Source organism: Emericellopsis cladophorae (genome assembly GCF_022114955.1).
Source record: "Emericellopsis cladophorae strain MUM 19.33 chromosome Unknown NODE_16_length_390664_cov_118_533041, whole genome shotgun sequence".
NCBI classification, from domain to species: Eukaryota; Fungi; Ascomycota; class Sordariomycetes; order Hypocreales; family Bionectriaceae; genus Emericellopsis; species Emericellopsis cladophorae.
Genome location: NW_026250941.1, coordinates 74,376 through 87,394, shown reverse-complemented (window position 1 = coordinate 87,394; position 13,019 = coordinate 74,376). Strand labels below are relative to the sequence as shown.

The 13,019-nt window shown below is 54.6% G+C and overlaps 4 protein-coding genes across 4 annotated transcripts; 2 read left to right on the top strand and 2 right to left on the bottom strand.

Annotated features, from left to right (window-relative positions):
• Positions 1–392: 392 nt before the first annotated feature.
• J7T54_003421 (AAA+-type ATPase) lies at positions 393–3,441 on the top strand (the record flags this gene model as incomplete). Its single annotated transcript, XM_051505687.1, has 2 exons — positions 393–396; positions 461–3,441. 2 exons carry the CDS (start codon positions 393–395, stop codon positions 3,439–3,441), a joined length of 2,985 nt encoding a protein of 994 aa, XP_051362858.1.
• A 192-nt stretch (positions 3,442–3,633) lies between these two features.
• Positions 3,634–5,394, bottom strand: J7T54_003420 (putative RNA polymerase II transcription factor B subunit-like protein; the record flags this gene model as incomplete). The annotated part of the gene is made up of 1 exon (XM_051505686.1): positions 3,634–5,394. The coding sequence occupies one exon, from the start codon at positions 5,392–5,394 to the stop codon at positions 3,634–3,636; it is 1,761 nt and encodes a 586-aa protein (XP_051362857.1).
• A 745-nt stretch (positions 5,395–6,139) lies between these two features.
• Positions 6,140–9,255, top strand: J7T54_003419 (2-oxoglutarate dehydrogenase-like protein; the record flags this gene model as incomplete). Its single annotated transcript, XM_051505685.1, has 2 exons — positions 6,140–8,660; positions 8,711–9,255. 2 exons carry the CDS (start codon positions 6,140–6,142, stop codon positions 9,253–9,255), a joined length of 3,066 nt encoding a protein of 1,021 aa, XP_051362856.1.
• A 2,512-nt stretch (positions 9,256–11,767) lies between these two features.
• On the bottom strand, positions 11,768–12,985 carry J7T54_003418 (cytosolic iron-sulfur protein assembly protein-like protein; the record flags this gene model as incomplete). Its single annotated transcript, XM_051505684.1, has 1 exon — positions 11,768–12,985. The coding sequence occupies one exon, from the start codon at positions 12,983–12,985 to the stop codon at positions 11,768–11,770; it is 1,218 nt and encodes a 405-aa protein (XP_051362855.1).
• Between the last annotated feature and the right edge of the window lie 34 nt (positions 12,986–13,019).

The following is a 13,019-nucleotide window of genomic DNA, read 5'->3' as shown; positions in this document are numbered from 1 at the left end:
AAGTCGCCAGCGCTGGTGTGTCTTCAAGTCGTAGGGATTGTGCATGTCGGGCGGTCGCTGTTGTTTGAGATGAGCGCGAAATCCTTACTAAGCAAAATATTGAACAGAGTTGGGCAACGTCGAGTCTGAACAAGACATCCGCGTCTCGCGATGTTCTCAGAGCTACCATTTTAGGGCGCTGTCGCATCTCCGACGGCCTGTGCTCCATACGCTGGGATGCGCTCATCATGCTTTCCGGCAATCAGCGCCATAGCGAGAGCGGCAAGGCGTTCGCATCACCATGTCCCTAAAGGAGCAGCTTCTTGCACAACATATCCCCATACCTCAAGCGCCCTGGCATATCTCTGCCCCATAGCCTCTACCGCTCGAACAAGACATATTCAATTCCACACATGCGTGCGACAATTGCGGTCAGACAACCCGCCCGACCCCTCAAAGCCCTCGAAGACACCCGGTCTAGAAGACAATGCCAACTTCGAGGAGGCTGCAACAGAGGTCGAGAGTAACGAGGCGGCGGATACGAACGAAACGGCAGGAGGGCGATTGCGTACATCGGCGGGCTCTAACTTGCGCAGGAGGAACGCGATCAAACGACGCGGGATCTCCGACTTACCTCCTTTCGATCTGCCCAACGATTTCATTGCCGAGAATGTTTCTTATTTCGGGCCTGACACTCAGCCGCGGCTTCCCAAGCCTCTTGAGATGGACGCAACGCATGTCAAGGTCTCCAATTTGTACTCCAAGGCGACTCCGCAGCGGACCTTGCGACTAGAGGAATACTTTACCGCAGCTGTTGACATGATCGAGAAACGACTCGCGCAAATATGGGCAGAGCTTGAGGGGCAGCCCATCTTAAAATCGTCACCCTGGCATACATCCTTCCGCATAGCGCAGATTGTACGGTTGACATCGTTTCTGAACGACTGTGCCTGGCACTTGGCGGACGCATTGTACCCAGTGCGTGAGCCGACATACACATACACAAGCCGGCCTTTTTGGTGGTGGAATATCTACAGGGACCTCGACCCGCAGTCCTATGTCTGGCGCGATCACTTCACAAATCGAGAAGCGCCTGTATCGCAGCAGCTTCAGTACGCCGAGTACCTGGACCACTCACTCTCGCACGCGATCACCGACTTCCCCATCGAAGCCTTCAACAGCTTGAAACGAAATCTCCGCAGAGATCTCGAGCAAATCTGCCCTCCGAGTTTCGACCCAAAGATTGGGAGGCGACCAATCCAGATATTAGCTATGCATGGGCACGATGGAAAGTCAATAGCGCAAAGTCTAGGGAGCTACGCATCATGGTTGAGTGAGGCGCACGTTGTACATCTGGATGCGTACGATATCTCCTGGATGCTTGGCGACTACATCGGCCAGGATTGGCTGTACTCGCGCGGTCCTGTGTCGACGCTGGGCTTTCGAGCTGCTGATTATGGAGGCAGGACAGGGAGGAGGATACAAATCATTGATGCGACCGAAGAAGATCCCGACGACGAGGAGTCCAATATCATCCATGTGCGAAACGCTGCCGACCTGCGCAAGTTGAGACAGGACTTGAGCGATGACGTCCGCGATTCAGCATTGACAGGCTTGCCTTCGCGCTCCGAGATTCGCGATGTGTTCACAGACTGGGAACACCTCAAGATCAACAAGGCGCTGGAAACCCTTGTGTCAAAACCGACAGAGCACTTGCCTGTCACAGACCTGCAGCAGCCCGTGGTCGTACATGTGCACGACTATATTGAACTCAGCATGACGCTTGAAGGAGCAGCAATTCTCTCAAAATTAAGGCAGGTTGTCGACATTGCGTGGAAGAACGGCAAACGCATCGTTCTTCTTGGTACGTCTTCGTCGCAAACTCCCTCGGACGAGTACCATAATATGGTGCGGGAGCTTGCGGCGTCAGACTTTGTGGTGTCTCGTGCTGTCCAGCCTGCGCGCGCGGAAGCTGAGACGGCTACCAAGTTAGACTCGCAAGCTGGACCTTTCAACTTGCAACTGGTGGACAATCTCTGCGAGAATGCGCGTAACATCAACCGCATGATTCTCGCCATTGATCCACCAGCACACCCCATGCTTGCTCCTCTTTGGCGTGTGCAAGACAACCCTGACGATGGTTACTGGCACGATCCCATGTTTCAAGGTGCTCCTAGAAACCCCTTGAACAGCACTGTCCTACCTTGGCTCGAGATTCACAATCTGGCACGCAGCTTCCGCGACCAGGAGATCTCTCATCCCGGTACCGGAGCGTCTGCATTCGCGGACCGTATGCACATGGGTCCTCTCTTGCAGCCCCCCGGCCATGGTCTTCGTTGGGACGCGCCTTCGGATGCAAACGGGAAACGCGAGTCTTCTTCAGGAAACGAAGCCTCGAGGCCTGAGAGCACAGCAAACGCCGCGAACAAGAACACGGCCCGAGGAGGGAACGAGTACGAGAAACGCATTGCGAACGGTATAATCAACAAGGAAAACCTGCGGACAACATTTGCCGATATCCACGTTGCGCCCGAAATCACGACAGCGCTAAAGCTACTTACCTCACTGGCACTCGTCCGCCCCGACGCCTTTTCCTATGGTGTCCTGGCGCACGACAAGATCAACGGTTGTCTTTTATACGGGCCCCCTGGAACAGGCAAAACCATGCTTGCGAAGGCAGTGGCCAAGGACAGTGGCGCAAACATGCTCGAAGTGAGCGGTGCCAGCATCAACGACAAGTGGGTCGGCGAGTCGGAGAAACTCATCAGGGCCGTGTTCACCATGGCAAAGAAGATGTCGCCGTGTGTCATCTTCATCGACGAGGCCGATTCCATCCTTTCCAAGCGGAGCATGCATAGTACCCGTCCCGCTCATCGTGAGCTGATCAACCAGTTCCTCAAGGAATGGGACGGCATGGAAGAAACCAATGCCTTCATCATGGTCGCCACAAACCGCCCGTTTGATCTTGACGATGCCGTTCTCCGCCGCTTGCCGCGGAAGCTGCTCATAGACCTTCCTCTGAAGAATGATCGTTCAGCTATCATCAAATTACTACTACGAGATGAGAGGCTCGCGGACGATGTGGACATGGCCAGTCTCGCGGAGCTGACCCCGTACTACTCCGGCTCGGACCTGAAGAATATGTGCGTCGCAGCCGCCATGACGGCCGTGGAGCAGGAGAATGCCGCTGCTGAGAAGCACACTGGGCCGGAGCCTTACGAGTATCCCGAGCGCCGGATTTTGGACAAGTCCCACTTCGAGAAGGCCCTGAAGCAGATTCCCGCGAGCATCAGCGAAGACATGGAGAGCTTACGCCTGATCAAGAGATTCGATGAAGAGTACGGCAACCGGAGAAAGGGCGGGAAGAAGAAGACAATGGGCTTTGGTGGTGGAGAGCTCAGTCAAGCGCAGGATAGCCTTGCTGCCAGAGTGCGACAAACTGGTGATCAGCCAGATGTATAAATGGATGTGCTTGTAGAAATAAGGTGTTGAAAGGTATGCAATGGGAGGGATGATTTAAACACATTCGCATAGGATAGACGGAGCCAATATCAGGGTGCCATGGCCGTTGATCTTTTTTACATTGTACAATTGAAGATGGTGTACAAAACCATTATTTGGTGGCAACGCTGCAGCCGTGAATGAAGAGCCATCTTAGGATTCTGTTGACACCTTGATACCTTCCGCTGCCAATGCATCTGCGTATTTGCTTCGAGCGCCGTCAATTGCATCCAAGACTGGTTGCATCAATTTGATGACTGCCTCCCTTCCACCTTCGACCATGTCAGATTTCCACCTGATTTTCTTGCCCGTTCGCTCGTAGTGGTCTCTGATGTCTTGTTTTCTCTTCTTGATGAGTCCTTCCCGCTCCTTGGTGGCTTCTTCGGCGACAGCATTGATGCGGCCAATTGATTTGGCGAGGGACTCTGCGAGATACTGCAGCTCTGCAGCTCTATCAGGATCTCCAGACAAAAATGCGGACCAAAATTGATGCAGGAACTCGACTGTAGTGGCATGTGTCAGGGAGCACCGATCGGCCATGGCCCTAGAAAGTCCCATTGGTGTTGTCTCATCGCTCGCATGCCCGTATTGCTGCGCCCTCTGCTGGCTGATGCCGTGGAGGATCTCCTTCTCCGCCACTCGAAGTATCGACCGCGAGCCAACGTGCGGACGCTTTGCTGAGGAATTGTCTTCCTCGTCACTCTCACTATCGTCGTTGAAGCCGATTCCTGCAGCCAAGTCGAGACCACCAATACCGTCCTCGACAAGGGTCGCCAGATCGGCTTGTATGTCAAACAAGACGTCATCCGGATTCTGCTTCGCAAAGACCTGTGCGTTGGAAGAAGGAGCTGCATCACGCTTGGCGAAGAGTTTGTTCTGTTCCTTCACGTTGAGCATGATTCGGTGCTCCTCTTCCGGCCCTCGGAGATCTCGAAGACCTAGCTGCTTGTAGGCTTCATTGGCGACCTCGTCGTTGGGATCGGATGGCGCAACATGTGCCATGATCCTCTCGCTCACGCTGTTCACCGTCTTCACAATGGCCACGTGCTTGCTCGGACGCATTTCCACATCTTTCTTGTTGCCGCTTCTCACGCCGCCCTGATTCTCCTCGTTCGCTTCAATGTCGATGATGTGAGGTACATTCTGTGCCATGATTTTGCTGTGATGACTGGGTGTGTTCTCGTTGATATCGTGCTTGTCAAACAGCGGGGAGAAGTTGGCATTCTCCTCCACGCGTTCGCCGCGCAACCTCGTGCACAACCGACTAGTGAAGAATTCGACCCAGAAGTCTTTGTCGGATCTCGGGGGGACATTTTCATTGTAGATGCGTCGAATGAGAGGATATTGAGCGAGGAGCATCTGGATCTGCTCTACTGTGAGATTCAACTTGAGCTCTCCATTATCTGACTTTGCGCGGACCGTCGACAAGACGTTGTACTGGCCCCCTTTCTGGCTCGTCTCAATGGCATGCGCTCGAAGCATGTTAATTCTCGTGGACCAAAATTGGGTATTGAACGCCGAGCCTGTGATTGTGTCTGGTTTCATGGCCATGGCCTCCATATACGTCCGGTGAAGGCTCGGATCCTTTTTCATAAGCGATTGCTGGAGCTCATAATTGTTCTTCAGCTGGCTGTCGTCAAACCATTGCAGAGATGGTTGTTGCGACTTGTTTACCGCGCTGGCGAAAGCCATTGAACCTGAAGCGCCACTGCCACCATTACCGTTGGCCTGCAGATTCGGAGTCCCTAAATTTGGCGTTGGTACATTCGGATCGCTGTTCTTCATCTCCGCGAGTAGCCGCGACAGCAGATCTCTCACGGCCTTCGCCTCGTCCTTGGCCTCAGAAGTGTTGAAATGAAAGAGGTATGGCACAGGCTCGCCCCCTTCCGGTGGTTTGGCGAACACCTTGAGCATTGTCTTTGCTGCACTGTCTGGTGTTTGCTGAAGATCTGGACAGATCAGCATAGGAAGAGGAGACATTTACAAGATGCTTTACTTGTGACATTGGCTACGCTGAGAGAGACCTGTGCAGGGCCCCCAGCGTTGGGGGTCCATGTCACTGTCTGCTGGTCCGGTGTCAAGGTAAGTATGCCATCTTTCTTCTTGTACGCCGTGCGGCCAGCCGGGAGTGCCATGGTGCTCCGTGTGACAGGCCGATCCACGTTTGATTCGCTGACCTTGACCAAACGGTCATGGGAATCACCGATGGAATCACCGATCGAACCTCCTACACACAGCGCAAGGCTCGGACCTGTGCTGTAATCTTATGCTTCTGCAGGCGAGATACCACACTACATGCGCATTGGCCTGCTCTCAGAAAGTCCAATAGGTAAGGAAACGCGAGAAAGATACTGAGGCTAGAAAGCCATGACCGTGAAAAGCATCAATGAGGTCAAAGAGGTGTGGCTGGAGCGACGATAGCGCGTGTGGCAGTGCACTCGAGGTGTGGCGTCGGCTAAAAACCAAGCTCCTTCCCCCGATGACCGTGACTTCCCGCCACGGGGCACCACGATTGGCTGCGGCGGCTGAGTAACGTCGTCGGGTGGAGAATATTTACTCTCCGTCACTTCGCAGGAGTCCTTCTGCCCTGGTTCCGATCCCTTTGCTTGAAGATTCCTCCTCGTCACTCCTAATCGACTCCATCCATATCCTCACCACCATGTTTAGACAAGCCCTGCTAAAGGGCGTCCGGGGCGCACGTCGTGTCCCAGGACGGCCCTTGATGCAGAAACCTGCCTTGTTCCGATGCTACGCCACGAGCACGAGCAGCGCGCAGGCCAACGACAACTTCCTGACGGGAGCCACCGCCAACTATGTCGACGAGATGTACATGCGCTGGAAGAAAGACCCGGAGAGCGTACACGCCTCTTGGCAGGTATACTTCAACAACATGGAGGGCGGCGAGATGCCCATTTCGCAGGCCTTCCAGCCGCCCCCTAACCTGGTCCCTGGTATGACTGGCACCCGTCTCTCGGGAGGTCTCGCTCTCGACGACGGCTCCGACGTCACCAACCATCTCAAGGTTCAACTCCTCGTCCGCGCATACCAGTCCCGCGGTCACCACAAGGCCAACATCGACCCTCTCGGTATTCGCACAACGGCCGCCGGCTTCGGCAACATCAAGCCGAAAGAGTTGACCCTCGAGCACTACCAGTTCACCGAAAAGGACCTTGACAAGGAGTACACCCTCGGTCCCGGTATTCTCCCTCGCTTCAAGCGCGATGGCCGTGAGAAGATGACCCTTCGTGAAATCGTCGATGCTTGCGAAAAGATTTACTGCGGCTCCTATGGCGCCGAGTTCATCCACATTCCCGATCGTGAGAAGTGCGACTGGCTGCGCGAGCGCCTCGAGGTACCCCAGCCTTTCAAATACTCAATCGACGAGAAGCGACGCATCCTCGACCGTCTCATCTGGAGCTCCAGCTTCGAGTCATTTTTAGCCACTAAGTACCCCAACGATAAGCGTTTCGGTCTTGAGGGATGCGAGACTCTGGTTCCCGGTATGAAAGCCCTGATTGACCGCAGTGTCGACTATGGTGTCAAGGACATCGTCATCGGCATGCCCCATCGGGGTCGTCTCAACGTTCTCAGCAACGTCGTGCGCAAGCCCAACGAGTCCATTTTCTCTGAGTTTGCGGGTACTGGCGGCGCCGAGGAGGAGGGTTCCGGCGATGTCAAATACCACTTGGGCATGAACTTTGAGCGTCCCACACCTTCTGGCAAGCGTGTGCAGCTCTCTCTGGTCGCCAACCCATCGCATCTGGAGGCCGAGGACCCCGTTGTGCTGGGCAAGACCCGTGCCATCCAGCACTACAACAACGACGAGAAGTCTCACCGCACTGCCATGAGCGTTCTCCTCCATGGTGACGCCGCATTCGCTGCCCAGGGCATCGTCTATGAGTGTCTTGGTTTCCACTCCCTTCCCGCTTTCTCGACCGGCGGCACGATCCATCTTGTTGTCAACAACCAGATTGGTTTCACGACCGACCCCCGTTTCGCCCGATCGACCGCATACTGTACCGATATCGCCAAGGCAATCGACGCGCCTGTGTTCCACGTCAATGCCGACGACGTCGAGGCCGTCAACCATGTCTGCCAATTGGCGGCTGACTGGCGTGCCGAGTTCCAGACTGACGTGGTCATTGACATGGTCTGCTACCGCAAGCACGGCCACAACGAGACTGACCAGCCTTCCTTCACCCAGCCTCTCATGTACAAGCGCATTGCCGAGAAGTCACCCCAAATCGACACCTATGTCGAGAAGTTGCTCGAGGACGGCAGCTTCTCCAAGGGCGACATTGAGGAACACAAGCAATGGGTCTGGGGCATGCTGGAGGAGAGCTTCACCAAGTCTAAAGATTACCAGCCTACCTCTAAGGAGTGGACGACATCCGCCTGGAACGGCTTCAAGTCGCCCAAGGAGCTCGCGACCGAGATCCTGCCTCACAACGACACCAACGTGGATAAGCAGACTCTGACACACGTTGGCGAGGTCATTGGCTCTGCCCCCGAGGACTTCCACATTCACCGCAACCTGAAGCGTATCTTGAACAACCGCACAAAGGCTGTCAAGGAAGGCAAGAACATTGACTTCCCCACTGCGGAAGCCCTCGCCTTTGGCACCCTTGTTAACGAAGGCTACCATGTCCGCGTGTCTGGCCAGGACGTCGAGCGTGGTACCTTTTCCCAGCGTCACGCCGTCTTCCATGACCAAGAGAGCGAGGAGACGTACACTCCTCTCCAGCACGTCAACAAGGACCAGGGCAAATTCGTCATCTCCAACTCGTCGCTGAGTGAGTTTGGTGCCCTCGGCTTCGAGTATGGTTACTCGCTGTCGTCGCCCAATGCTCTGGTCATGTGGGAGGCGCAGTTTGGTGACTTTGCCAATAATGCGCAATGTATCATTGACCAGTTCCTTGCCTCTGGTGAGTCCAAGTGGATGCAGCGTACTGGCCTGGTCATGTCGCTGCCTCACGGTTACGACGGCCAAGGCCCCGAGCATTCGTCAGGTCGCCTGGAGCGTTATCTCCAGCTGTCCAACGAGGACCCTCGCGTCTTCCCCTCCAAGGACGACATCAACCGTCAACACCAGGACTGCAACATGCAGATTGTGTACATGACTGAGCCCGCCAACTTGTTCCACGCGCTGCGTCGCCAGATGCACCGCCAGTTCCGCAAACGTAAGTCCCATGTTGCAAGTCGCGTCCGTCCAGCTGCTAACTGCGAATAGCCCTCATCATCTTCTTCTCAAAGTCGCTGCTGCGTCACCCCCTTGCCCGTTCCAGCATTGAGGACTTCACCGGCAAGGACGCTGGCTTCCGCACCCTGATTGCGGATCCCGAGCACGAAAATGGCGGTATCAAGGCTCCTGAGGAGATTGAGCGTGTCATCCTTTGCTCCGGCCAGGTCTACGCTGCTCTGCACAAGTACCGCGCCGAGAACAAGATTGACGATGTCGCTATCACCCGTCTGGAACAGCTAAACCCCTTCCCGTGGCAACAACTGAAGGAGAACCTGGACACCTACCCCAACGCCAAGACGGTTGTCTGGGCTCAGGAAGAACCCTTAAACGCCGGTGCCTGGAGCTTCACCCAGCCTCGTATCGAGACCCTGCTCAACAACACCGAGCACCACGACCGGAAGCACGTTATGTACGCCGGCCGCAACCCCAGCGCATCGGTGGCGACCGGTCTGAAGAGTGTGCACGCCAAGGAGGAGCAAGAACTGCTCGATATGGCGTTCACCGTCAAGCAGGACAAGCTCAAGGGCGAGTAAGAGCGTTCATCTGATTTATGAGTGTGGTATTTTTGTCATTGCGCGGGTTGGACAAGTTATTTTTCCTTTTATAATCGGGCAATTTCATTTGTCTTGCTTGCATCGCTGAGATGGAGGAGAGGACGAAAGAAGTGGATGGAAGGATGGATGGGAGGTTCATCGTGTAGTTTACTGTAACCCTACCATCGCGTCCTGCAGCATTTAGAGAGACACGACAACGGCCTGCGAGATACGAGTAGACATTACTCCCCCTGCTTAAGCTCTTTTTAGCACGCTTCTCTCGTGCCTTATGCCCGCTTATGTTTACGTCGTACGGTAGTTAACTACAGCAATTAAGCTAGTCCTTAAGCCGTATCTCCAGGCTCTGGTTTTACACTCGAATAAAGTGGCTAATCAATCCTCGTACATTATCGCGCAGCTTTGGCGTGAGCGTCCACTCTCATGCCAATAGCCTCGGCCCTAGTCACTTGCACTTGTTTATTGGTTCGCTTTCTAGGGTCAGGGATTCCTCATAGCCAAGGCATATATATATGCCCAATAGGGACCGAACGCCTTTAAACATAACAACAACATTTACGATCATGCCGATTCACCAAGCCTGCACAATGCTGCGTCTGTCGTTGGAGACAGTGTTACAGCGCCGGGATCGACTGCCAGTGTCAACTTGATGGACCTCGACGAGCCATCGGCAGACTTGGGAGATCCACTGATCCCAGTTAATGAGCTCCCTGCCAGCATGCCCGCAGTTCCGGGTTCCCAAGCTGACACTTCTGTCGCGGCGCCTCCGGTGTTACTTGTCGATAATGGCATTTCTGTCACGACATCTGTCGCAGGTGATCATGAATGGACTGATTCTCGTGAGTGCATCTTTCATCTATGTCGATCCTGATCGCAACTAATCATAGTGCAGTGTCTCACGTAACTGATTCCGGCGTGGCAAACGACTAGAATAGTCATGGAGGTCTGAGCTGTATGTGTGCGGTTGAGAGCGAGGATTTTTGGTGTGGCCTATTGTTTCGAGTCACATCTTCAGTGAATTGGCAGTGGATAGCTCACAGACCTAGTCAACAGGTAGACCTAATACGTGATTGTCAATACTTAGGAATTACCGCTCTATCCCTATTACATATAGTCCCTTACAACGTTGACTATTAGCTTTAGTCGAATATTGGGCTGAGAACCCCTGAATATATTCGACAGTATAAATTAGCACAGGGAGGATTGGCAACAGTAGTTGCTCAAGACTGCCAACCAATATTGAATTGCACTTGAGCTTTGTGGGCAGGGCTCTGTGAGTGAGGATTCTACTCATAAGGCTCATAGGCAGACATAGGATCAGCAGGTTGAGTCTATTATTACATATACATAGACGGCCCTTGGGGATAGGAAGCGAAATTGTACGAACCATCCTACCCCCGCTTGCTCAGGGATAGAGAACTGGGTCAAGTTCATCCTCCCATTTGCTGGAGCAGCCCCTGATGTGCATTCCATTGCAGATTGCATTGTCAGGGTAGTCGACAAAATACAGAAGTCCTAAAGCTCTAACTATCCGCTCAGAATGAAAGTCAAGAAGTTGGAGAAAATCCGCAACTCTAACGATGAGCTGAAGGAGAAAATAAGGCGAATGGAGAATGAGAAGAAGAGGAAATTCTGTATGTCGAAGGAGATGATACTGCTACGGAATGACCACAGGGAATCGCAGAAGGAGATGAACTAGCAGTTCACCACGCTACGCGAACGACTGTCCATACCCGAAAAAGAAAAGGAACCCGATCGCATGAAACGGCAGCTAATCAGCGGTCACACCAAAACAGTGGACAAGCAGGTCGACAAATTACAAAAGCAAGTGTCGATATTGGACCAGGCAAAGAAAGTCGATGACGAGAAGTCGGAGGCAATAGAGGCGGAGCTCGGGGTGCTGAACGGTGAAATAGAGGCAATAGAGAGGGAGCTCGAGGCTATATAGCCTGCTACATAGAGGCCACACCAGCATCCGAGCATAGAAAGTCAGATGACAGGGGCCACGACGATTTGGACTACGACGACAGAGGATTCTTAATTATTTCTCCTCACAGAGTCCTGCCCACAAAGCTAAAGTGTAAATCAATATTGGATGATAGTCTTGAGCAAATCTTCTTGGGCCGCTTGTGCAAATGTAATAATAGACTCAACTTGCTGATCCCATGTCTGCTCATGAGCCTTATGAGTAGAATCCGCCATACCATGGTCGGGGGTAAGTACTGGGCGCATTTTCCTGTATTTTTGAATCACCCATGGTAGCAGGGGCCTCGGGGTGTTGTCTCGGCCTGGCAAAAAGCATTGTAGATAACCATCGAGGGGGAGGGCATGGTCTTCCAATCCAATAACGAATTGAAGCGTCTTGAAGGGATTAGCAAAGTGAGAAGAAACAAGACCCCCCAAAAGACCTGTCCGACACTACGCCACCATTATTCAACAGAGACAGAAGATCTTGTTGCATCCAATATTTATTGAGGGCCGTTAGCCAATATATCTATGCTTGGACTCCCCACGGCTTGACGAGGCCGTCGTCGCCGGTTGTGATCAGCATTTCCTCAACGCCTCTCCTAGACGGGTCGACCCCCTTATCCCACCGTCGACACCAAGATACGTGGTTCACCTCGTAAGGGCCATGTGCATTCGGCAAGGACTCGAGCAGTGACCACTCGCCCGTCTCCTCGTTCTCCCTGTAGAGCGCCAATGTACCGTCGCTCCCCGTGCTGGCCACAAGACCTGTTGTGGCGCTCCAAGTAGCGGCGTAGATGTCCGATTCGTGGACCTTTGGCAACGTCGCCGTGCAAACCCAGTCCTCCCGCAGTGACTGGCGCATGGTGTTCGGTATGCCTCCCAGCGCGTTCCTGCCCTGCGCGGCGCCGTCCTCCTGGCCATCCTCGTTCGACGGCTGGGCCAGGGTCCAGATGCGTATTGTCCCGTCCGCCGAGAAGGACAAGATCCGGGGGAACTTGTCGCCCTTCCGGGGTCGACCCTCCCACTGCACGCCCCAGACTGTGCCCTCGTGTTTCTCTAACACGGCGACACAGACCCACTCGGCGTCGCCGTCCTCGCGCCATACGCGGACGGTGTTGTCGTAGCTCGCGCTCGCCAGGCACTCCACGCCAAAGGTACCCTTCCTCGAGCGGCCGGGGAGTTCGGGACACCAGGCGAGCGCCTTGACGTCGCCCTCGTGCTCGTTCAGGACGGCAATCGTCTCCCAGTCGTCGTCCGACTCGGAGGCGCCAATATCCTCCCATATCCAAACGGACTTGTCCCGCGAGCAGGTGGCAATGTGCGCCCCCGAGGGGGAGAAGATGCAGTTCTTGATCTCCGAGTCGTGGCCCTCGAGGACGAGCGTGAACTCCCAGTCATCCTCCTCTTCCTTCTCGTTCCCATCACGCCCGTTCCTGATCTCCGTCTCGTGCTCGGCCCCGCGATCCTCCCATCGCCATATGCCCGCGGTGGAGTCGAAGCTGCCCGTCGCGAGACACAGCTTGTGGGGCGGCAGGTTGGGCTTCCATGATGCGGCGCGCACGGATCGCGTGTGTCCTCCGGTGAGGTTGGAGTGCGGCGTCAAGGTGGTGAGGGAGAAGACCGTGACCGACTTGGCGTGCGCCGTCGCGAGGAGCGGGAGAGTGGGATGGGGCGTGGAGGACCAGGCGCGTTCGTGGAGGTCGGGCGTCAAGGGCGGCAGTGGTTGGATGTGTGTGGACGGCATTGTGGAATGGCCGTGCAAGCAAGGCCAGGCTTGA